The sequence below is a fragment of the Cordyceps javanica genome, chromosome 3 (assembly GCF_051103115.1).
Source record: "Cordyceps javanica chromosome 3, complete sequence".
Taxonomy (NCBI): Eukaryota; Fungi; Ascomycota; class Sordariomycetes; order Hypocreales; family Cordycipitaceae; genus Cordyceps; species Cordyceps javanica.
In genome coordinates, this window is record NC_139297.1 from 826,251 (window position 1) to 849,521 (window position 23,271).

General features: G+C 54.2%; 7 protein-coding genes across 7 annotated transcripts; 1 reads left to right on the forward strand and 6 right to left on the reverse strand.

Annotated features, from left to right (window-relative positions):
* Window positions 1–1,544: 1,544 nt before the first annotated feature.
* V2A60_004470 (uncharacterized protein) lies at window positions 1,545–3,685 on the forward strand (the record flags this gene model as incomplete). Its single annotated transcript, XM_083255789.1, has 5 exons — window positions 1,545–2,234; window positions 2,361–2,595; window positions 2,663–3,070; window positions 3,148–3,252; window positions 3,600–3,685. 5 exons carry the CDS (start codon window positions 1,545–1,547, stop codon window positions 3,683–3,685), a joined length of 1,524 nt encoding a protein of 507 aa, XP_083111915.1.
* A 1,777-nt stretch (window positions 3,686–5,462) lies between these two features.
* Window positions 5,463–7,170, reverse strand: V2A60_004471 (DExD/H-box ATP-dependent RNA helicase DHH1; the record flags this gene model as incomplete). The annotated part of the gene is made up of 3 exons (XM_083255790.1): window positions 5,463–6,863; window positions 6,968–7,049; window positions 7,127–7,170. 3 exons carry the CDS (start codon window positions 7,168–7,170, stop codon window positions 5,463–5,465), a joined length of 1,527 nt encoding a protein of 508 aa, XP_083111916.1.
* Window positions 7,171–8,360: 1,190 nt separating this feature from the next.
* On the reverse strand, window positions 8,361–9,995 carry V2A60_004472 (acyl-CoA dehydrogenase/oxidase; the record flags this gene model as incomplete). The annotated part of the gene is made up of 1 exon (XM_083255791.1): window positions 8,361–9,995. One exon carries the CDS (start codon window positions 9,993–9,995, stop codon window positions 8,361–8,363), a length of 1,635 nt encoding a protein of 544 aa, XP_083111917.1.
* A 1,752-nt stretch (window positions 9,996–11,747) lies between these two features.
* On the reverse strand, window positions 11,748–13,081 carry V2A60_004473 (multifunctional nuclease RAD27; the record flags this gene model as incomplete). Its single annotated transcript, XM_083255792.1, has 3 exons — window positions 11,748–12,266; window positions 12,335–12,901; window positions 12,983–13,081. 3 exons carry the CDS (start codon window positions 13,079–13,081, stop codon window positions 11,748–11,750), a joined length of 1,185 nt encoding a protein of 394 aa, XP_083111918.1.
* Window positions 13,082–13,884: 803 nt separating this feature from the next.
* V2A60_004474 (uncharacterized protein) lies at window positions 13,885–15,984 on the reverse strand (the record flags this gene model as incomplete). Its single annotated transcript, XM_083255793.1, has 1 exon — window positions 13,885–15,984. One exon carries the CDS (start codon window positions 15,982–15,984, stop codon window positions 13,885–13,887), a length of 2,100 nt encoding a protein of 699 aa, XP_083111919.1.
* Window positions 15,985–16,820: 836 nt separating this feature from the next.
* V2A60_004475 (uncharacterized protein) lies at window positions 16,821–18,125 on the reverse strand (the record flags this gene model as incomplete). Its single annotated transcript, XM_083255794.1, has 1 exon — window positions 16,821–18,125. One exon carries the CDS (start codon window positions 18,123–18,125, stop codon window positions 16,821–16,823), a length of 1,305 nt encoding a protein of 434 aa, XP_083111920.1.
* An 827-nt stretch (window positions 18,126–18,952) lies between these two features.
* V2A60_004476 (WSC domain-containing protein) lies at window positions 18,953–19,880 on the reverse strand (the record flags this gene model as incomplete). Its single annotated transcript, XM_083255795.1, has 2 exons — window positions 18,953–18,967; window positions 19,029–19,880. 2 exons carry the CDS (start codon window positions 19,878–19,880, stop codon window positions 18,953–18,955), a joined length of 867 nt encoding a protein of 288 aa, XP_083111921.1.
* Window positions 19,881–23,271: the final 3,391 nt, after the last annotated feature.

The following is a 23,271-nucleotide window of genomic DNA, read 5'->3' on the forward strand; positions in this document are numbered from 1 at the left end:
GCTCGGGCTGATTTGCGCCTGTGCAGCTTGGACAGACCGCGGAGCAGGTATAGATGTCGTCATGCTCCCAGAAGCAATCTTCAAGCCTTTTCCGTAGTTCTTCCTGTCGCCACGGAGATAGAGCAGCATGGCAAGAGCTTGCAGATAAAACCCTACACGCACTCTCGGGCCGTAGAGATACTGCGCTGCATTCTTGTAGCCGACTTTTACGAACGCCTCTTGTGGTCCGCCGCGCAAAGCCCCATCATGTTTCATGGCAAGTCTTGTGCCAGTTTGTGCTAGAGTTGAGCTCCGTCTTTCGTATCGACAATGATGCTGCCGTGCCAACACTAAAAGAATCACAATGTATTCTCCCGAAATATTCTCAATTCTAAATCAGAATCATTGCAGTCTGCTGCGGAAGCAAAGTGACTCTGGCCAACGGAGTGGGCTTACACCCCGGCAAGAAGATGGCAAGCCGCGGGGCTAGCTACCTCGAGTCACGAGACGGAAAAACGAAATGGGAGGCTGATGCATAGATTGATAGGCAATGGTGACGCATTTCCATACAGCTACTCTAAGGGGAGGAGCATGGGGTCAAGACAAATATGCAGCCACGCTGCCGCGACACATCATCAGGCTGCGACACTGGGGGAAACCACCGTTCGCCGCAGTTTCGCCGACGCCCTTTTGCCCCCTTCAGCTCGGTTATGATACTTACATCACATAAAAAAAGTCCAATATAGGACTAATTATAGTATTATTTTCCTAATCAAGATCATCTGAGTATTTAAAAAGTCATTTGGTCCATTAATGCGGAGCAGAACAGTGGGTGGAACGAGGGAGAGTCTGGAGGTCCTGAAAAGCGGCAAACAGTGTTTCCGGCGCGTTGCGCCAGCTTAGTATCTGCAGATAATCGGAGGAAATGAAACAGGTTCTTTCACTGCTCGGATATAATATGTCTGAGCAGCGATCACAACAGGCTGTGAAACGCATCAGTATGCATGGGTACTAGAGTGTTTGACAGGCATGTTCCCATCTGGCCCAAGGTACAAGCAATCACATCTGAACAACAGCAACAATATAGTCAACCCTTTCCACCAGGAACCCTCAAAGCATGTCCAATCTATTACCGCCTGCAACCTCTCATAGAGGTCTTCGAGACATACGCCCTCTCCTAATGCAATGTTGGCTACATGCTTTGACACTGGGCTAGCAGAAAACCTCTCAGAGAGCATGGGTATCAACGCCGGCTGTTATTCGTGCGGAAATTGAAGCATGCAGCCACATTCCGAGACTGGCAAAAAGATCTAGTTGTCCGAGGACAATGCAGGCAGGCCAAGAAGACGTGTACAAACTCTGCGGGCCGGTTCTTCTGTCGCACTATGCATGTATCACAACGGTGCGCGCCCAACGGAGCCTCGGTGGCGACGTTTGATGATGGTGTTGAGCTCCTCGACGACCTGGCTCTCCCGTTGACACGGCGGCGTATAAAGATGCCGTGAGCTCCCCGCAACGAGCTTGTGTGGCCGATTGGGACGGTCCACCAACATCATCCATTCAAAATGGCTAGCATCTACGAGCTCGCCCAGAACGGCACTCTCACGGAAGCGGCCCTTCGCGGCCCCGCGCTCGTCGAGATGCACGAGTTCAACAGCAGGACGCAGCTGACGCCGCTCGGCATCGCCGTCTGGAGGGGTCACGTCGACGTCGCGCGGCTGCTGCTCGAGTACAAGGTCGACCCCAACGGGGGGCGCAGGGGCCGGCCGCCGCTGTGGGTGGCGACGCTCAAGACGGAGGAGGGCCCGGCCGGCGACGTGCTGGTTCGGCTGCTGCTGGACCACCGCGCCGACGCCTGCCTCGCGTCGCAGGTCGCCGCCGATCGCGGCACCACGCCGCTGTACAACGCGGTGCTGCGGCACAGGAGCCTCGACGTCGTCAGCCGCCTCGTCGACGCCGGCGCCAGCCCGCGCGAGGTGGTGCCCGCGCTCGGCAGGTCGGCCTGGCTGCTGGCAGACGAGTACAGGGCCGCAGGCCAGCTCGCTGCGATGCGCTCGCGCGCCGAGCGCAACGAGGACAGGCTTGGCCAGACGGCCCTCGTAACAGGATTCGTCATGGGCGTAGTATACCTGGCCAACAAGAACCTACCAGTGTCCCAGGCAGCCGGTGCTGCGGCCGGTGTGTCGGTGTACGCCAAGGACGCGATTCTTCGCCGGTTCAATATGACGGGCTGGCTGGATGAAATGTTCGCAAAGGTGAGAATCTCAGAGTCTAGCCAGCTTCTGCTCCTATCACAGCCTTGACCTCTTTCCCTGAACCACTCATTTTCTCTCATACCTTTTTTTTTCTTTTTCAATGGCTAACCGTGGATGTATGAGCAGTACTTTTCCAATAGAAAGACTATACAGTATGAAGAAGGGTTAGTAAAGACTGAGTTTACACGGGAAATGCAGAGTTTCATTTCAGACCATAAGTTGGACCGCTTCTTTCCCAAGGGAGATTCCTTCCTCGCCTCAGTCCTCGAGCGAGCGTTTGAGCTCCAGCGCGATCCCGACAACCATCTCGATCCGAGATATCTTGCACATTTAGCCCTCTACCAGAACATTTTGTACTGCGGTAAGGAAACCCCCCCCCCGCCCCTTTGTATCCGCCGATGAAACTGATGGTGGACGAACCGTACAAGATGACAGTAGGTCTATGGAGGGAGAAAAGCAGAAGCACCAAAGATTTCTGGTGCAGCGCATCACTTCGGTGGCCACGCGCATGTTCCCTGATGGGGAGGGCGTCAAGCTGCGCTTCATCAACGCCGCGACTGCCGACACGTCGCGGACATCGCCGGCGCAGGTTGACGACATCATGAGCAATATCAAGCTTGGTGGCGGCACCAAGATTGGCGACCAACTGCCGTCCAAGGTGCTCGAGGACACTGTTTACCAGCCGTTGGCGAAGGGCACATTCAGGCGCCCCGTGCTGGTGTCCATTATCACGGACGGATGTCCCAGCGCCGGCGCGCCGGAGAAATCGGACAGCCTTAAAGAGGCCATCAAGGCTTGTGGCGACAGGTTGGAGCAACAGGGCTTTCCTCGCGCATGTGAGTGCCCTCGGGCGTTTTGACGTTTCCTCTCATCAGCCGAGCTGTGACTGCAAGGTCCTGACACGTGTTGGCAGCGGTCCGATTTCAGATTACCCAGATTGGCGCGGATAAAAGAGCCAGAAAATTTCTTCCAGATCTCAAGGATCCGAAACTGGATGACGTGCTCCATGTGACCACTGGTACGTCTACTGACCAGACGGCATATTACGCCGCTCATCGAAACAGCCACTTGCTAACGGAGAGGGGCTAGGCCCGGTGGAAAAAGAGTTTGAACGACTTGGCCGGAAGGATGTAGAAATAGAGCAATGGGTACGTTGATGCCATGTTGGAGATCCCATTCACCTATACGTCATCTAATCTGCGAGACAGCTCCTTCGGCTCTTGATGAGCCCGATTGTAGATGCGCAACCGGAATGAGGCCCGACCGGCGTCATGCGAGCCGTGTATGGTTTGACTCTGAACAGCATGATCAATAGTTCATTTTCAGTCTCGCGATTCCGTTTCACCTCTTTCAGTCCTTCGATAGACTCTGGCGGCGATGATTCTCGCTACTTGTCGAGCACGTACACGACTCGCGCCATGGGCTCTATTCACTACGCGGCACAACGGTAGCTAGTTTTCAACATGATTGTTTTCATATATCTGGAGAACCTTCAAGTCAAAATCTTTCGTCTGTGCGACGAGTTGTTTGCAGAAAGAAGATGATGATGTATACGAATAAGATTCAACTTCAAGTGATGACTGCGTATGCGTGAAGCATATAAATACTGCTTAGGTAATCGTACCGAAAATTCCCCTCCACAGCTTCCAAAAAAATCCGTTTTCCTTCCTCCTTTCCTTCTCGAACATCACGGACACGAGCGTGGCAGACAGGCCGCTCCGTTCCATCCGCTTCGCAAGACTGGCACAGCTTTCTTCCTGGCAACTGGATCAGGCCGCTGCACCTGGGGGAGTCATTCTTGTGCCTCCGACAGCTCTGACCGTACGGGAGCTGGCTGGCTCGCGTCCTTGTTTTGGGTACCGAGAAGCAGCGAATTCGACGTAAAATACTCGCATGCACATGCACACACGCATGCACCTACAATGTAGAATTTTGATCCGGACTAAAATTGGGCTGTCTCGACCTCACTTTTCCGTGGTATTCAGCTCTCATTCCATCCGGAGATCAACCTCGACCACTGAGCCTCTGCACCCCTCTCTTCGTGAGAGGGGACTAGGTGAATTCGATGCTGCTTATTCAAGCACGAGTTCATGACGCAGCAGAGATTCAGACATTTGCCTGTTGATTCCAGTCACTTCAAAAACATCGTGGCCTGTTGATTGCGAGAAGGGAAAGGAGAGCAACCGCCCCCCTGAGTTCTTTTGTCTAGTTATTATACTTGTCCCGTACTCGCCAGTGTGCCGATCCCAGTCAATAGTCAGACTACCAACGGGACAACCCCCGAGTACTCGCAGACAAAAACCATTGCCACCTCTCTTGTTTTTTGTCGTTTTTATATTCGTCATCCTCTGACTCTCGCTTCTTCCTCTTGGGTATATCGCCTTATATTCCCTCCCTAGCAACCAGTAACAGTAACGGACAACCACCTTGTTAGCCCATTGTCCTCCATTTCTTGACTACCTTTTGTAAAACTTTTGGTGCCGCATTCAGCAGCCCATCTGCTTCTGCCAACTCCGTCATTGCCCAGCCGTTAAACATAAGTGATATCATCAAAAGAGGGTACCATGCCCACAGCCTCCCGTCCTTACCAGCTCACAGCCTCGATAAACCAAATGCCTGTCCCAATATAAAGTGTCGAAAAAGCGCAAAAAAAATGCACATAGTGTCGATTGGAAGAAACCACCTACATCAAAAGTCTCTCAGACTGTTCTCTCGGCATAGCCATGGGTCAAAACTCGTCGAATATAAGCTTCTAGCCATCGGCAATTCTGCTTGCTGCCCTCCAGAGTCGTGGTTCCTCCCTCGTCGTGTAGCAGCCCAAGGTGCTACCGAATATTCGAGCCCATCCAAGGCTCGTTCACAAAATGCGTGACATCTATGCAACAGCGCAAAAATTAAAAAGCGCAGTCTTTGTGCGTTCCTCCGCTCCCAGGGAAGGTGTATTTTCCCGATAGAAAATTGCCTCGATTAGGCTGTAATCAGTCGTAGGTTCATAAGCAATGCAACCCAGTTCGCCGTTCCGTCCATTCGCCAAAAGAGATCGTGCCAATATTGTACAATCCAACATGGCTGTATAGTTCCTACCCCCCATTCCAGGTGAAAAAAAAATAAAACATAAAAAGGAGCAAAGTACGCAAACAACTGCTTGCTCATGCTCGAAAATGCAAAGTCCGAAAAAAAAACTCCTGCTCCATCACCCACTACCAATAACGTTGATGTGGTAGGAATTTAGTTTTGGGGTTGGGAAGGGCCGCGACCTCGGCCGCCTCCGCCACTGCCGCCACCGCCGCCGCCACGTCCGCGGTAGCCTCCACGTCCACGTCCACGTCCACGATTGTTGTAGTTGCCGTTGTGCTGTCCCTGGGTCTGCCAATTGCCCTGCTGCTGCTGAAGCTGCTGGGGAGGAAGACCCTGGCTCTGCTGCTGCTGAGGAGCAGCCTTGGGAAGATTGGAGATGGGCCGAGGAATGCTCTCAGGGTTATCATATACGTACAGGCTCTTGTCAATGCTAGCCGGAATGGCTTGAATCTCAGTGCCAAGATCGCGCTCAATGTTGTAAAGATTGAAGCGATCCTCCCAGTTGATGAGGTTGATGGCAAGACCAAGGTGACCGTACCGGCCAGAACGGCCAATTCTGTGCAGGTAAGTCTCGGCATTCTTGGGGAAATCAAAATTGATGACAACATTGACAGCCTGGATATCGATACCACGGGTCAGGAGGTCGGAGCATACGAGGTTGCGGCAAACACCGTTGCGGAAGTCATGGAACACGCGGTTGCGAGCTTGCTGCTGCATACGCGCGTGGCTGTAGAAGCACGAGTAGCCAAGTTCGGTGATTTTCTTGGCGAGTAACTCGACGCGGTTCGTAGAATTGCAGAAAATGATGGACTGGTTGATCTGCAGCTTGGAGAAGAGAGTGTTCAGGCAGTGTACCTTTTGCTTCTCCTCCACAAAGGCGTAGTATTGGGTAATACCACGGAGGGTGAGCTCGTCCATAAGGTTGATTTCGTAAGGGCTGGTCATGTTGCGGTCGGAAAAGTCCTTGACGGACAGAGGGAAGGTGGCGGAGAAGAGCATAACCTGGCGGTCCTTGGGGTGGAACTGGAGAAGCTGCTCGATCGTAGGCGTAAATTCGGCAGACAGAAGCTTATCAGCCTCATCCATGATGAACATGGGGCACTCGCTCAGATCAGCAACATTCTTTCCTGCCAAATCGAGGATACGGCCTGGAGTTCCGACCACAATATGGACAGGCTCCTGAAGACGGAGAATATCGTCGCGCAGGCCAGTACCACCCGTGGTAACCATGACATTCACACCAAGGTGTTTGCCGAGCGTCTTGCAGACCTGCGAGGTCTGCATGGCCAGCTCTCTGGTGGGGACGAGGATGAGACATTGGATCTTGTTGACTTTGGGGTTGATACGCTCGAGGGCAGGAATGACAAAAGCAGCCGTCTTGCCGGTACCGTTCTTTGCTCGTGCAAGTACATCACGTCCGGTCAACGCAACAGGTATAGCTTCTTCTTGAATCGGGGAAGGCTTCTCGAAGCCAGCTTCAAATATGCCCATGAGAAGGTCTCTCTTGAGCGCAAAGTTTTCGAATTCGAGGCCCTTGGTTTTCGTAACATCCTAAAGCCAAGGGAATTAGACAATGAATCTTGGACGACGACTGCGGTCACAACAACCCAAGGGTCGGGGTAGCAGCTGTTGGGTGGGTGGCGGGTAGCACAAACCTCTGTTTGTTGTCTGTTATCCTTGGCGGGAATCTTCAAGTTCTTCTTCCAATCATCGCCAGGAGCAGGCGAGGAGCTATCACTGCTACAGAAGATGAAAAATGCATGTTAGCCGGAGCTGCAGGGCGATCGAGTTGCATGCGTCAGGTAGGATCGGACCTAATCTGAGTGCTTCTCAGCTTATCCACTAGTTGATCTGTCATAATGCCGTGAGCTGCCGGCGGGCAGTATATAGTATATCAATGGTGATGGGGAACGAAATTGTGCAAGTATAACAGCAAGCCAATGCAAATCGAGCTGGGTCTCGTTGCGCGGATGTAATTCGTTGGTTGTGCGTGCGTGTGTGGGAAGGGAGATTCGCTGTTTGGGGGGGTTTTTTTTTCGCCTCGGGATGTTTGGGCGAGAAAGGGCAAAGCGGAAGCGTCCGAAGAGAAAAGAGTCTGTTGAGAGTGCAAAAGAGGATCGGATGGCGATTCTTCCTTGATAGCTTGGCCACGTTGGGTGCTAGTTGAGGCCCTGAATTCGTGCGAGTAGATGTAAAATGTAAGAGGGTTTGGAGAGGAGGTTTGTAGTGAGATGTTGCTTGGGAGGAAGGTTCCAGGCGGTGCCGCAGCTGTAGTGAGTTGGAACGTGAGCAATCGGAGTCGCCTAACAACTGGGCTAATCGGGTCACGTGAACGCGGGGTTGTACGGTTTGCCGGACGCCGGAGCTGCAGTTATAACAAGTTGGTGGAGGCTGAGGCAATATGAGATGCAATAAACAGGCGGGGCGGTGATGTGTTCCGATGGGTTGATTCGTCGCCGATTAAGTTCCGCAATTGGACGATTCAATGGTCGTATTTGTGGTGAGAATGGTGATCAAGTGCTGCGTCGCGAGTCACAAGTTGGCGCACGCCCAATGACTAGCTCCCAGCCACATTACACAACACTGCAAACAAAAACAAAAAAAAAAACAATCGAAGAATATCCCAATATTCACTTTATCTACTGTGAGCGTATCAGAGAGTAGCCTGTCGGTATAATGCAAGTTGAATGATACGACAGAGACTATTGATATCGAGTCGTTTCCCGGCAACATTGTACAACAGGCAGCAAACAATCACCTGAGCACCAAATCAAACTCATTGGATATATATACTCTCTATGCCAGGTGTCTGTCTATCAATGCAATATGATGCAATATAAAATGTCACAAAAAGAGAAAAAAGTGAAACTGGGAAATGAGGCTCCCATCCCAAGTAGATACACACGTTACTCATACAGACTCACTGGCAAGGACCCCTTGTCATGCTGCGCCATTGTACGCCCCCCCTAAAATTTGCAACCCGGTAGAAGGAAGAAGAAGAAGAAGAAGAAGGAAAAAAGCCTTGTCTTTTGCATCTCGTCCTCCCATTTACAGCTTCATGCCCATGGCCTTGGCCACGCGCAAGCTCTGCCTCATGCTGAGATCCAGCATAATCTCCTCGCTGCCGCCGGGGATGGCGTAGGCGCGGACGTCGCGGTAGAGGCGCTCGACCTTGGCGCCCTGGCCGCCGCGGGAGTAGGAGAGGCCGCCAAAGATCTGGCTGGCCTCGCGGGCGCAAAACTCAAAGGTGAGGGTGGACTGGGCCTTGAGGCCGGCAATGGGCCCGCCGAGGCGCAGCATGGCCTCGGTGTCGGGCATGCGCTCGCACTGGTAGACGACGTTTTCGAGCCAGTTGTACGAGGCCTCGACCTGGCGGGCCATGTGGGCGAGCTTCATGCGGATGACGGGGTGGTCGATGAGCTTCTTGCCAAAGGTGCGGCGCTTGTTGGCGTACTTGACCGACTCCTCAAAGAGCACGCGCGAGAAGCGCAGCGACTGGATGATGATGCCGATGCGCTCGTGGTTGAAGTTGGACATGATGACGCGGAAGCCCTGGTTCTGCTTGCCGAGCAGGTTCTCGACGGGCACCTTGACGTCCTCAAAGGTGACGTAGGTGGTGCCCGAGGACCAGACGCCCTGGCAGTCCATGCGGCGCGTGCTGACGCCCTCGGTGCGCTCGATGAGCAGCAGCGACACGCCGTTCATGCCGGGGCCGCCCGTGCGGACCGCCGTCGTGAAGTAGTCGGCCCAGATACCGTTGGTGATCCACTTCTTCTCGCCGTTGACGATGAAGTGCTTGCCGTCCTCGCTGAGCTTGGCCTCGCACGTCAGGTTGGCCACGTCGGAGCCGGCGTCGGGCTCGGTGATGGCCAGGCAGATGCGCTTGTCGCCGCTGAGCAGGCCGGGGAGCACGCGGTCCTTGAGCGCCTGCTGGCCAAACTTGATGACGGGCGGCGCGCCGATGCCGTAGCCGCCAATCAGGTTCCAGATGAAGCCGCCCGAGCCCGTGCGGCACAGCTCGTCCGTCAGCAGCATCTCGTGGAAGAGGTCCCACTTCTCGGGCGCGACCGACTTGACGCCCGCGGCGTACTCGGTCGGGTACTTGACGCCCAGCAGGCCGGCGAGGTAGCCGCGGCGGCCCATCTCCTTGTACACCTCCTCGGGCACGCGCTTGGCCTCGTCCCACTCGGTCACGTTGGGCTCGAGCTCGCTGTCCACCCACGCGCGGACCTCAGCGCGGAGGGCCGCGTGCGTCTCGTTAAAGTACGGCGAGTGCTGGCCCTGGTACCAGCCCGGGTCGCTAAAGGGGATCTGCGCGCCAAAGGGCTCGAGGGCGTCGGTGCTCTCCTCCTCGGAGCTGGCGCGCGACACCTCCTTCTGGGTGGCGGCGACCGTCTTGGGCGACGGCTCCGGCACGGGCTCCGGCGCCGGCGCCGGCTTGGGCTTGCTATCGAGGGAGCCCACGTGCAGACGGTCGTGCCACTTCTTCAGGATGCCCTCGTTGTGGTACTTCCAGAACTGCTTCGAGGCGTCCTTGCCGCCGACGCGCTGGAGGATCTTCTTGCCGCCGGGGTGGTCGTCCTGGAACTTGGTCACATCGTAGACGTCGCCGTCGACAATGATGTATAGGTTGTCGGCCTTGTTATGCGTGGCGACGTCGCTGACGGTGAATGTCTTGGACATGATGTCTGTGTCGGTATCCGGACGGGAAACAGACTGTGTGGGGGGAAGAAGGGGGGGTATAGAAGGGAAAGGTGATGAAGAAGGAGGGAGAGAGGTGAAAGCAGATGGAGGGATGGGGGGGCGGCAAGGTTTTGTAGAATGATCGGGGGAAAGGCCGCTTGTGAAAGAACAATGCGGAGGATTCTGATTTGATGAAACCTGGGGTATGTATGGGAACTCGGAGCCACGCACGGGTTCAGCTTACAGAAGTGGGAAAGAATCTCGGCATAGACAGGTTTGCTTTTAGCTCGAGGTTGGCCGCTCGTGTCAATCACATGCGACTACGACGGAACCAGACATCGGGCGGGCGCTCGCCCAGTGATAGTGCGGCGGCGAGTTTCCCCAGTGTGGCATCTATATACCAAAACTGACGTGCGCCGGGAAAGACTGACGCATCTATAATGCCTTGCTTGCGGCCACTGAAACAGCAGACGCTTCTGGTTGAGCTCGACGCGCCCGGCACCATTTCGATTGACTCGACATCATCACGAGCGAGGTCACCCTGTCCAGGCATCCTGATGGGTGCATTCCATTTGCATGCCCGGATCCAGAGTATTCCCATTCCTTTCCTAGCGTTGCTGGGTTGTGGTACCAAAAAAAAAACCACGTAGTAACCCGGGTGCTATGAGTGGTCCAACGCCTGACCTTGTTACGGCCGGGTCCCCGGAATCAACCTTGGGGGACTCTGCTGGCATGTGAAGAAGCAAGATGGGCCAGCCCACCCAAAGCCATCCACCCTATTGGCGCTACGCTTCGGTATTGGGTTGATGCCAGGTGGTCCCAGGCCTGGGTAGACGTCGCGTCATAGCAGTAGTTATTTGTACGCACGCACATTACTCAGTACACATGGCAGATGCCGAGGCTGTGGAACAGCAGCAGCAACGACGGCGCACATGTAGGATCCCCCAGGTTGGTCAGACGCAATTATGCAAGACAGATTACTGGCTGACACCTTTTTTTTTCCCTTTTTTTTTTAATAAGTGCTGCCAGCAGGTGACCGACTCTTCGAACCGTTTTAGGAAACCATGTCCGGCAACCCACCCGAGCTCTCCGGGGCTCGCGCCCACTAACAGCCGGCACCGGCCGCCCACCGCAATTCACTACCTTATAGTCCTGGGGCCAAAAAAACGCACATGAAGCCGCCGATGCTCTGATGATGATTTTAGACTGCAGCCAGCTAGCTGGTCATGGTGTACTCGGCGTTTTTGTCTGTGATCCGATGGTATTCTAATTTGGGGGTTCGCGGGCCGCTTCACAGCTCAAAGTTAACCCCCAACTCCATGATTTCGGCAAAGGTAATTCGGCAAGAGTATCCGTACATCCCAAATGATTGGCCATTCTCTCCCCAGGTCTCGATTCCCATACAACTCGATGCATGCCGATTCGCGTGAAATTACAGGCGGTGATACTGGACGCTGTTACATCCCTCTTTGGGCAACACATGTGTTTGTAATCTGTACATGGATTGTACCTAAATGTCGATACCACAAGGTGCGAGAACCGATTTAGTGGTGCATACAAGCAAGTCCAAATGAAAATTCACAAAATCATAACCATTCATGCAACTGTACATACAGACTACGCCCTTGGGCATGTCCTTGATTCCAATCCGTTTTTGCGCCATGATAACCGAAACAGCAAGATCCCAAACCCCCACGAAAGCAATAACTAAACTACATGCTTTTTCTTTTTTGCCGCAGCGTTTCACTACGTCTAGGCTCCTCGTGGCTTACCCTTGTTCGCCGCCTTGTCCTTCTTCTCTTGCTTCTGCTTCTTCTTCTTTTCCTCATTCTTCTCCTCTAGCTTGCGCTTGTGCGCCGCCTTTTCCGCATCCGTCTTGGGCATCACCTTGAAGAAGCCCTCCAGACGCGCCTGCTGCGAGCTCTTGAGGTTCTTCTCCAGGCGCGCGCCGCCACTGCGCACGCGGTCCTCGGAGAAGCCCTTCTCCGTCACCAGGAACTGCACCAGGCCATCCATGTCGGGCTTGTCCCACTTGACGTCGCATAGCGGATCGTCCGCGGGCCGCACGTCAGGGGCGAAGAAGAGGTCGCGCGCGTCCTCGAACGGCCAGTCCTCCGGGATGGTGTACTTTTTCTTCGAGTCGTTCTCCATCGCCTCGACAACCTTTTCGAGGCTGCCGTATTCACGAATGAGCTTTAGGGCGGTCGTCGGGCCGACTTTGGGAATGGGGTCGAGATAATCGCAACCGAGAAGGATACAGAGATCGACAAACTAGATCCGGCAGGTCAGCAACGATGCATTTGTGTAGCACACGCACACCCGAGTGTGAACAGGCTTACTTGTTTTCTCTCCATGTTCAGCCCTTCGAGCACCTTGTCCAGGTGAATCTCCTGGATGGGCTCCTTGCGCTGCTCGCTAAACGTCAAGTGCCGCAGCAGGATCGGCGAGTCAAAGCACAGCGTGTCCATGTCCTCGCTCGCCGCCGCAAACACCTTGCCAGCCTTGGCCAGCACGGCGCACTGCGCCTCCGCCTCGGTCGGGGCCACAATGTACGGGATGCCCATGAGCTTAAGCAGGCGCTGGCACTCGGCGTTGTGCTCGCGCGTGACGCGCACGGTGCGGCGCGAGAACTTCTCCACGTCCTCGGCCGTGCCCGTCTCCTTGGCCTCCTCGAGCCCCTCCTGCGCCGTCTGCTTGCGCTGGAAGCGCTTGGCCAGCTCGCCCGACTTGAGCTTGGGCGGCGCGCCGTCAAACACGTAGAGCGGCTTGATGCCGTTGTCCACCATGCGGAGTGTGCGGTAAAACATGCCCATCAGATGCGACGTCGTCTCGCCCGTGTCGTTCATGAGCTGTTGGCCGTCGGAGCGGACGGCGATCAGGAAACTGTAAATGCTCATCGACGCATCCTGTTTTCGGAGAGGTGGGAGAAACCCTTGTCGTTAGCTTCATTCCGACGTTCAAGAAAGCGAGAGTTGATGGGCACGCACAATGGCAACTTTGCGACCGAAATGTTGCTTAATTTCACCTTCCTTGATAGCCTCGGGAGCTTCCTCCTTGATGATTTGAAAAAGTTGCTTGATACCCATGATGACAGGCAAGATTCTGGAGTTTCCTCCGCCGTTATGTTCCCAAGTGAAGGTCGATGCGGGATCGAGGAAGGGAAGAGCGCCTGATATTCGAATAGTCGTCACAGGAAAAGTTGGAAGCTTGACTCTGCAAACGAGAGGTTGCAACGCGTGAGGCGCGTGTCGCGGGGCCAGCTTTAAGTGGTTCCACATTTATCGCGACCTATTGTAATAGTAAATGGCCACTTCGGGAGCAACTATAAAGTCACAGAACTATAGCATAACTTAAAAGACGTCGCCAATTATTCCAATTTCAATTATATACCATTTGCCATTACAGCTACCAAATGATGTATCACTGGAGCGTCGCCAAAGCCGACATTGAAAAGAGGCCCTGCCGTACCAAAGATCCGCCAGTCTATGACGGCTTCATACTTGGACTGCAAGTTGAGCTGCCAGGTCAGGCTATCAGCACAAAAAACGAGCTTCTACTTTCCACTGCCTCAACCCACCACGTAGAAAGCCCGTGCTCCAGTGATTTTGATTTCTTGATATACCGCTCGGAATACAGAGACGTCAAGGATTGATCTCGCCTTGCGCTCCACCTTGCCGTGCGGAAAGACTTCACATTGCATGTAGCCATCCATTCGCGTGGTCATACTCGGCTGCATCTAATTTTGTGCTCCTTATACAGGTCCTAGGAAGAGGGGGTATCGTACAGTTTTCCTTTGACTGAACCACCTGAAAACATTCATCTATTCTTTCATCTTGGCACGCCCAACGCGTCCGCTTTCTTCAGATTCGTTAGTTTTTGCCCCCGTCTGTTACTCTTCAAAGAAGACTCTCTTTCGGCCATTAGTGGGCGTCCCATTCAAAGAGTCCAATGCCTGGTCGATTTCCATGATTCCCAGCATCTCCGCCTCGACGTCGCGTGAAACATCCGCCATCTCGTCCGCTGCTGCGCTGAGCGTGTTGGCAAAGTCAAAGCCAACACGCGGCCGTGACACGCCGGGCAAGGATCCCTCGTCCATGTCATGATCTCGGTCCACAGGGGCCGCAGCTTTGAGACGCAGTGATCCTGCCTTGACCGTGCTGAGGTTGAACGACAGCTTTGGCGGGGCCGTGTCGTTTTCGCCATGTACGATGATGGCGTTCGGGCGCTCCTTGGAGAAGAGGCGTCTGGGCCGATGCAGCGCCAGTTTATTGCTGCTGCTGTCGTCGCCGTCTCGAACAATGACAAGTCGAGTCTCACCGCGGATGACCACCTCCGCAGCCATGCCACCATCAGCCACCGAGCCAGAGCTCCTTGCCGGGATCAGCTCGACGCCACAGCACGGCTCGCCAAGCAAGCCAGTAGCTAGATCGGCAAGCTTGATCATTCTCGTAGGCAAGCTGCCGCTGAAGAGATTTACACCGCCAGCAGAGCCCTTGTTCAGCTGTGATTCCCAGAATCGGGAGACGGCCGGCACCACGCAGACATGCTCCAGGCTGCCGATCCACAGGACCAAAGCCTCGTCGAACGACGACTTTTTGAGCGTCGGAATCACTGTTGTTTGCACACCACCGCGCACGGCGGCAAGTCTATCCAGAGTATTCGTAGAGCTCAGCGAAGCCGTCGCTTGCTTGCGAGTATGTGGCGTCATGGGCGCAAACTCGCCCGGCTGTGTCTCCTTCTGTTGGGTGGCAACGCTGCGCAGAGAGCCTGTGCCTTCCACGTAGCCCGATATGCTAAAGGCCGTCAGAGCTGCGCCACGAACACCAGACTTGAGTTTTGTCGACATGGTCGCGCCGGCCGACAGCGGACTCACGCCATCAATATCCCAGATACCCCACATGCCATCCGCTAGCAGCACGAATACTGCTTGACCTCTTGATATCCACGTAGCATCCAAGATTGGTTTCCTCACCGATGACGGCTTGGCAAAGGGCTGGTATAGGGACAGAAGCCACGAGCCCTGTCCTGGGAATGGGCCAGTAGCTTCAGGATCGTTGGGAAGAGGAGAAGCAGCGTAGTCGTAGATGCGGGTAGCGTCGGTGGCGGACACCGTGAGGAGCTGCGTGCCGTGGGTGGGATTGAAGGATATTCTCTTGAGCGGGCTAGGCAGGTATTCGGTCTGGAACGGCTCCAGTGGTCGATCTGACTTGACATCCAGGGACACATCCCATAGCTGCAGAACACCGGACGCCTGCTTCGAGTGCGCCGCGACGACGACTCGGGGCGGCTTCGAGGGTTGTGCCGAGGAGGACGTTCTCGCGAGCGCAATGGCAAGGCCGTCACTTGGTCGCGTCTGCCCGCCCAGCGCAATGAGGCGCTCGCCCCAGGCGCCCGAGCCAGCCTGCCCGGCCAGCAGGGCGAGGCGCAGCTCCGGACGCGCCTTGCTCTCCGGCGACGGCGGCGTGCTCGGCAGCGCAATCACGTAGGCATCGTTGCTGGCGCACGACACGGCAAAGACGAGCTTGTCGCTCAGCAGCGCCGCGCCTGTGGCAGTGCCGTCGGCCGTGTTAGGGCTGTTGGGCAAGACGGCCACATGCAGCACTGACGTGCCGAGGGTGAGATCAAGAGTCTGTATGATATCGGGGTACAGGCCTTCCTCGGTGGAGGTCTCAAACTCGGGCGTGTCAACAAACGCGGTAGCGTTCGGGGTTGTCTTTGCGGGCGGCTCGTCGTCGTCCGAGTCAATCACCATGACGCTAGCATCAGCAGAGCCTCCGTTTTGGTGTTGCTTGACGGGTTCCGGCTTCCTGGAGGGCTTGAAGCGGCGGCCACCGCGCCACACAATAGTCACACCGGTTTCGTGGCCGTATATTAAGATGGTCGCTCCTTGAGGCGACTGGGTTGGGTACGTTTGGACATTGTGTATGCGTCGGGAAAGGTTGTATCTATTCATAGTCATGAGTAAGCGAGCATGTCCTGAGTCCTCCATTCTGGCAGCCATGGATCTGGGAGATTGTGTGTGACCATACGTGAAAAGTGTGTTTTGCGTGGTCCGTCGTATACGGGGAGCAGTTGAAGAGCTCATTGTGAAAGCAATCTGCTTCGGGCGCGCAGACCCAGCGCCAGGTCGTAATATCTTTGTTCTCTGGGGATCTGCGTGGCCAGCTTCGTGTTACTGGTACAAGAGGAAGAACTAGGATGGTGGGTGCAGGAGATATGTTTGAAGTGGTTTGTATACGTAGCTCACTTGTTGCTTAAGCAGCTGTCGCAGAGGCGTAGCACAGCTTTTTACAAGACGCGTTACTGCGATGAGCTTCTCGACGGATCATCACGTGACGCTTGACTGGACCTACCCTGTATCAAGTCAACTTTTGGTTCGGCGCGTATTTCGTTGTGTTTTTCTTCTGTATTTGTTTATTTGTGTATTATCGTCTAATGTGATTTTTAGGTTGTAGACTGTTTTCTTTTTCTCGTATTTTTGGGCGTTTGGAGTAGGTTGGACGACGAGCAACAGAAGAGTGTCGGCCTCAGCTGCCTTGGTACTAGCATGCACATTTATTAGCGAAAGCCTTACTTTAGCAACTTCATTAACACAAGACGGCCGGGGTAGCAGAATTAGATCAAAGAATCCGATAGAACATATCACTAGACACGAAACCCGACCAACACTCAACTATGCAACCCGAACCCACGCAAACCAGCAAGGCATAGTACCGTCCTCACCATCTTCAGGACCCACCTAGCATGTAAGTGTAAGCCCGCCTTCAACACCACCCTCGCCCACGACAGCCAAACAACCACCATCAACCCGACCTTCTACTCCCTCTACGCTTTCGCGTCATTCCGCTCATTGATGTCCTCGCCCGCAAGCTCCTTCCTCATCTCCTTCCTCCGGTTGAGGATGCGCCACTCCTCATACGGACGGCCGTCGACGAGCACCTCCCTCTGGTTGATGCGGTAGTCCCAGAGGGGCGAGTAGAGGAGGCGGGGGCAAAAGGTGACGTCGGGCGTCTGGCGCTCGCGGCCGATGCGCAGCTTGCGGAGGTGGACGTAGCCGGTGGCGCCCGGCCCGCACTCGCGGTCGAGGTGCGCGCTGGCGGCGCGCCACAGGTCGAGGCTGCAGTTGCGCGTCTGGCCGTAGGAGCACAGGTAGAGCGTCGCCATGCCCGAGGTGCTCGTGTAGAGGCGCTCGCGCGGGACCTGCCAGCGGTTGCAGAAGTAGTGCAGGTTGCGCGCGGCGCGGCGCTCCTCGAACGCGTCGACGGTGCCGCCGGTGCACACCGTGTCCTCGAAGCCGGCGGGCGAGTCCGTCACGGGGTGCCCGGGCTCCGGCAGCCGCCACCACAGCCACGCCGCATAGGGCAGGCTCTCGAAGAGCGTCTGCAGTGCCTCCAGCCCAAAGGCGATGGGGAGCGGGCGGCCGTCGCGGTCCCGGGAGACCTCGCCGGTGGCCTCGCTGTTGTTTTTGCCGTCAAACGGTATCGCGGTGGTGGTGGTGATGTTGGACGTGTTCCAAGACGATGGCGTCCCGATGGCGGTGGACGTGTTCCAAGATAACACCGTCCCGGTGACATTTGCGCCGGTGGGAGGAGTGACAGTGCCGTTGGTCACAGTGCCGTTGGTCAGCGGAAAGGGAGGCGTAGGTCTCTGGGCACTGGTGGGGGAGCCTGTAGGACCGACAGGAACATGTGGAGCAGTTTTGCTGAGATAGAGGGTAGATTTGGAGGATCCAATGCCGGATGCGGTTGAAGGTAACGAGGATGCGCCTGTGGGGTCTGCAGGTGGCACTTCATTGTTCATCGAGGGACAAGCGGTGCTGGTGCTGGTCGTTGGTGATGTCCCTAGCGATCCGTAAGCATTCTTCGCAGAGGTGCAACTGATACTTGTAGCAGGAGCAATTGTCGTCGGCAACACCACCGGCGATCCATAACCATTGTTGCCAGTGGTACAACTTGTTCTTGTAGTGGCAGCGGTACCTGACGTAGTCTCGGTGTTGGTCGTCGTAGAGATCGTCATCGGCTGCGCATATGGTGCATACTTGGTGCAACGCGTGGTGGTATTCCCGCCGTCACAGAGGCCGAGGAATAATGTCATGCTTCCCAGCGTGAGGGCGGCCGAGGCAGATTTCATATTGCAAGACTTGCTTGGTTGTTTGGTTGGTTAGATGGTGGCCCGTGGCGAGACCACACAGAAGCGAGAAAGGGAAAAGAAACATCCAGGGTCGAACGTAGAGAGAAGCAGTTTATAAAGATTTGCAGCGGGGGTACACGAGAATAGTAAAAGGCTTGATTTACCTTTTCAGGCACAATGCTAACTTTTGCGCGGCTCGATACTAAGGGTCCCTTTTTTTTTGGTTGCGGCGGCGCCATGCGATGATGCTCGCTAGATGAACTAGCTTTTCCTATGGTGCTGGTTAGGCTTGCCAAGGTCACGAGGGCCAGACAAAGCTGCGTTGTAATCGTCTTTTTTTATTTCTGTCGTGTAGCTGCTAGATAGATACATCCCACAGGTTTCCCCCTCATTGCCCTGTGCTGGAAAACAGGCAACAAAATCAGTGAAGCAAACTAAAAGTCATACCACGGTCAAGAACGAAGAGGTGGCGTGGCAAGGCATCGAATGGGCGAGTGCAAGCTGTTGACGCTTCTGGCTTCTTGAAGTCTCAATGTGCCAATTGTTGTTGGCACGCTAACAGCATGTTACAGTTCCATCCCCACTCGGTCCTTGTGTGAAGATGTTGGAAGCAGGTTAGAAGAAAACAGAACAAAGTTAAAAAAAAAGATAGGCAAAACTGTAAGGAGTGACGAAACGCCGCCTGTTCATCGACCATTGGATCCACCAATGGACATAAGCAGCAAAACCTTTAAAACGCCGAAAATGCCAGTGACAAGATGGGAAAGAAGATAAGTTGCAGTATTAAATCGGAGGCATCTGCTCGTGGTGACGTTACAGGGATGAGCTTATGCGTTGGTGACCTATACAGGAGTCATTAGTTATCAGAGATTTGTAACGATCTGGGTCTGGACGCAAACTTACTCGAAGTATCTTGCGAGAGTAGTCCTGGTTATCGGCTATGCTGCCATCGCTCAGACGACGGTGAGCCATGACAGGATCAAGACGTGAGTCAGTGATGGAGATGCCACCAGAGGTGCTGGGAGGCTTGGATCCGCTGATGAAGGCGTTGACGGCGGCATTGCGGCGGTGCTCTTCCTCGATCTCAGCGTTGCGCTTTCGGCGAATGTAGAAGATGATGGCTCCCACAATGGCGGCAGCAACCACTACACCGACAACGACACCGGCGGCGATGGCAGCTGTATTGGGGCCGCCGCCGGATTTCTCGGGCTTCCCAGTCTCGGCATTTGGAGATTGCGATGCGGAAGTAGCAGATGTCGCGGCGGAGGAGCTACTTGAACCGGCTGTCGAAGAAGACGAGGCAGAAGAAGAGGAGGCATCATCATCACCGTAGTTGCCAGGAGCCAGAACGGTGCCCAGATTGTACATCGAATAGGCGTCCTTGAGGCCGCCACACATCTCTTGATTGAAGCCATTGCACCCGTAACCACACTTGGAGGAATCAAGCTCGTCCTTTTTGGGAGGATATACATCGCCGCAGTAGCAGGCCTGAGGCGCGAGACCAGCAACTGCTCTGTTTAGTTTTTTGCAAGCGCCAGCGCACAGGCCGCTGGAGAGAAATGTTGTCTCAACGTCAGCAGCTTTGGTCATATTGCCTACACTCGAATAGCAGCCTTGATTCGTGGTGGCGCCGACTCGGGGGCCGCCCGTTTCAGCGGGCATCGGGGCGCGAACATGGTGTAAGTTGGCGTGATTGTTGGCAAAGGCGCCTATGGCAGCCATGGCGGGCACGGCGATGGCGAACGAGGACTTCATCTTGGTCGAGCGTGACGGGATATGTGCGAGAAAATTGGGCTGCTCAAGGTAAAAGTAAGAATGGGAAAGAAGGCGTCGAGTCAGGATGGGCCTGCTTTCAATCCGTGAGCGGTGGAAGCGCGAAGCGCTTCGGCCAAGGTGATTTGGTGGCGTCGGCAGTGAGGAAAAGGAGGTACGGGGATGAGGCCGTACCAACAGTGGCGGCTATTCGTTTCGAGATGTTTGCGTGATGTTGATATCTGTAGAGACGTCTCCTACTTTCCCGTCGCTTTCAAGAACCCGCACCGATGCTTGTCACCAAAAAATTGAACGGGGAGCCGACAGCGTCGAGGCGATCGCCCGAACGAAAAAAAAATAAGGGACAAAAGGATTTGTCCCGAGTGATCGACAGCTAGAAGGGGAAGTAAAAAAAGATAGTCAACAAGTCGAATAGAAGAAGGAAGATGATCCTGCTGAACAAAGAGTGATGGGATCAAAGGAGAGAAGTGAGCGACAAAGACGACGACGGGGAAGACGAGCGCTGGAAACGGAGAACGAGTGACTTGAGGGCGTTTGGTTGTTTTGTTGAAAGGGGAGGAGGTGAGCGAGCGAGTTGAGGGGGGGGGGGTGTGTGTGTGGACGGTGGACGGAAGCTACCAGTAGGCAGCTAGACAGGGAATTTTCAAGGTGGGTGGATACGAAAGAGGCGCTACGGGTAGGTTTAGCCAGGCAGGTACCAGGTACGAGCATTGGCAGAAGCCTGTGCCAGGGGAGAGGGGGTTAGCATGCCAGAACGGTCGCTTGGAGCGGACAGTGTAAGGGGTACTGTGTGGTATTTGGTGGTGGTGCGGTGCCTGACGCGTCGCCGTCTAGGTAGTGTAGGTACCTAAAAGTAGTTCGTCCTTTCCATTCAGCAGGTGAGCCGAGGACCTCAGCGTCCAAGGTACCTACGTACTACCTAGGTAATAAATAAAACAGTAAGTATCAGCGAGCATCACAATTGGTACACCACCACCGCACCACCCGACGCACCAGAGCGCGCAAAACTGGATACAAGAACAGGTCCAGAACACGGCCAAGCTCCAGCAGGATCCTCTAAGTAAGTAGTGGTTGGAGGTACTTAGGTGAGTAAGTACGAATACAGCTCATTGCGTTACTTACATATGAGAGACCCTGGGCTTGTGCGAGTGCCTAAGTACTCGGGACGGTTCCAGCACCGAGAGAATGGTTCTACTGACCTATACTAAGTAGGGCTGGCTGGCTACTCAGGACCTGACCTTATTCATCTCTCTGTAAGGTACAGATTACTTACAAGCGGTACTGACAGGAGATACCACAGGTGCCTACCTAAGTACTTAGGTAAGTCGGATAGGTACTTACAGATAGGCACCTGCGTAAGTAGCTACGGGACTCTCAGCACCTCCGCCGGGCCAAGAACGCCGGCCATCTACTGGAATGCTACGCGCCTATTGGTCACACGTTGGTCCCTGGTATGAATGTACCTAAATTTTGACGGTCCTTTAAGTACCTAAGTAAGTACTTACTTACCCGTAGGAGATCAGCTACCAAGAACAAAACCCTGGTATTTTTAATATTTAATTCACACAAGCAAGCCGTCAAACAAAGCATTTCGCGCTACCACTCCGGCGCGATTTTCTTGTGGCGGATGCAGGAACAAACACGATTTTTTTTTGGCCCCATCAGCCTTTCTTTTTCTTTTCTTCGTTTCTTTTTTCTTGTTTTCTTTCCCCTTTAGGTAGCTTTTTCTTCTTTTCTGTTTTTAGTAACCTCTTTCGATCCTTTCGCTTTTCCGCAAGGGGGGTGCAGCAGTCTGACGGACCGTAGAGGGGTGGAGATGGGCCACGTACTCTACCAGTAGTTATTCAGCACACATGGAGAGGGGAAGGCAGTGTTTGGCACAGTGCGCACTTTACGCCCTAACAGCGAGCCTGCGTGTGCACTGAGAACTTACTTACTTACCAATAACCGTACAATAGTCCTGGGTACATAGCTATCCAAGTAAGTACCATTTGTGATCCGGGCGTTCATGTCTCTGTACAGATTATATGAGTGCGTCCTTTTCCAGTATCTTTTTGCGGTCCCTTCTCGAAAAGTCTACTCAGTACTTTTACAACAAGTCGACGACTAATCAGTTTTCAACAAGGTACGAATTACCATTACCAACCTTGCGCCGGCACGCGCGAGAGAGACCCAAGTACCTAGCTCTCGTCAATTTGCTGATGCTTGCGGGATACTCCGTGCACTAACCCTAGAAAATTTCTCCCGGTACTTACAAAAATAATCGACACAGCCTGATACTCAAGCCGCCTCTTCGTATGTATCTCTTTGGGCTGTTCGCTTCATGTGTCTCTTGCTTCTGGTCGGGTCATCTCAAATCACCGGGCCCTGCGCACTGTGAGCTGCCCATTTCCACCGAGGACCCCACCGCAATTTCAACGCTGCCCGGCGCTCCGCCTCCTCCTCTTTGGGGGGGACCTTGTTTGCTAAATATATACACGCTCGTCCATAATATTATTGATTATAAACAGCCTGTCTTTCTTTCTATTTCTTCTCTTGTTCTCTTTGCTGCCCGCGCTGGTGCTGGAGAACCGAAAATTATCTCGCACAGCCACTGCTAACAGGCATGCAGAAAAAAGGAAAAAAAGAACAAAAAAGAAAAAAAGACATCATGCGGTGGCGCGCCTGGGCATTTCGAACCCCTGACCAAATGTGTCTGCATGGCCGGGGATCGACATTGCTCGACTATTAGTAGTGCCGCACTGTGCCAGACGGTGACACCCAGCGCGTGCTCGGTACCACCAGACACAGCTAATTACTGCCTACTATTAGGTACCTACGGACACCCATGTAAGTAGGTTGACCACTGGCAGATTCGTCCTCCTCGAGTACTTTGGTACTTACTTACTTACCGCCTGCCTGGTTGCGAACAGACGCTGCCGTGTGCAATAAGTTGTTATCAATTTTTTATGAACTCTGTGTACATAATACCAGCCTGCGTTCGTTATGCGTTGGCTTGTCTCGGTCTGCCACAAGGTCCAAACGCCGCCTCATCTCTGCATCACCCCCCTCCTTGTAACCATTAATAGTACTTACGTTTGTATCTGTACGTGGCTGATGCACAATCTTACTGTACTTATTGGTTTCCCAGGACACAGGTCAGTACTTAGAGAACTCTACTCTCGGCCTTGTTGAAAAAAAAAAGAGCCTCGGATGCAAACTTCCTGTCATCTCCTTCACTCCTCTGAAACGCACTACCTATAGCAGGTCCGCTAATCACTTCAGATTTCAGGCACACAAAGCTTGTTCGTCCACTAGGGATCGGCCCACGAACCTCGCCCCCCCCGATATTGTGCATTGCATGGAGGTGGAAATGTGCGCGGGCCTGCTGCTA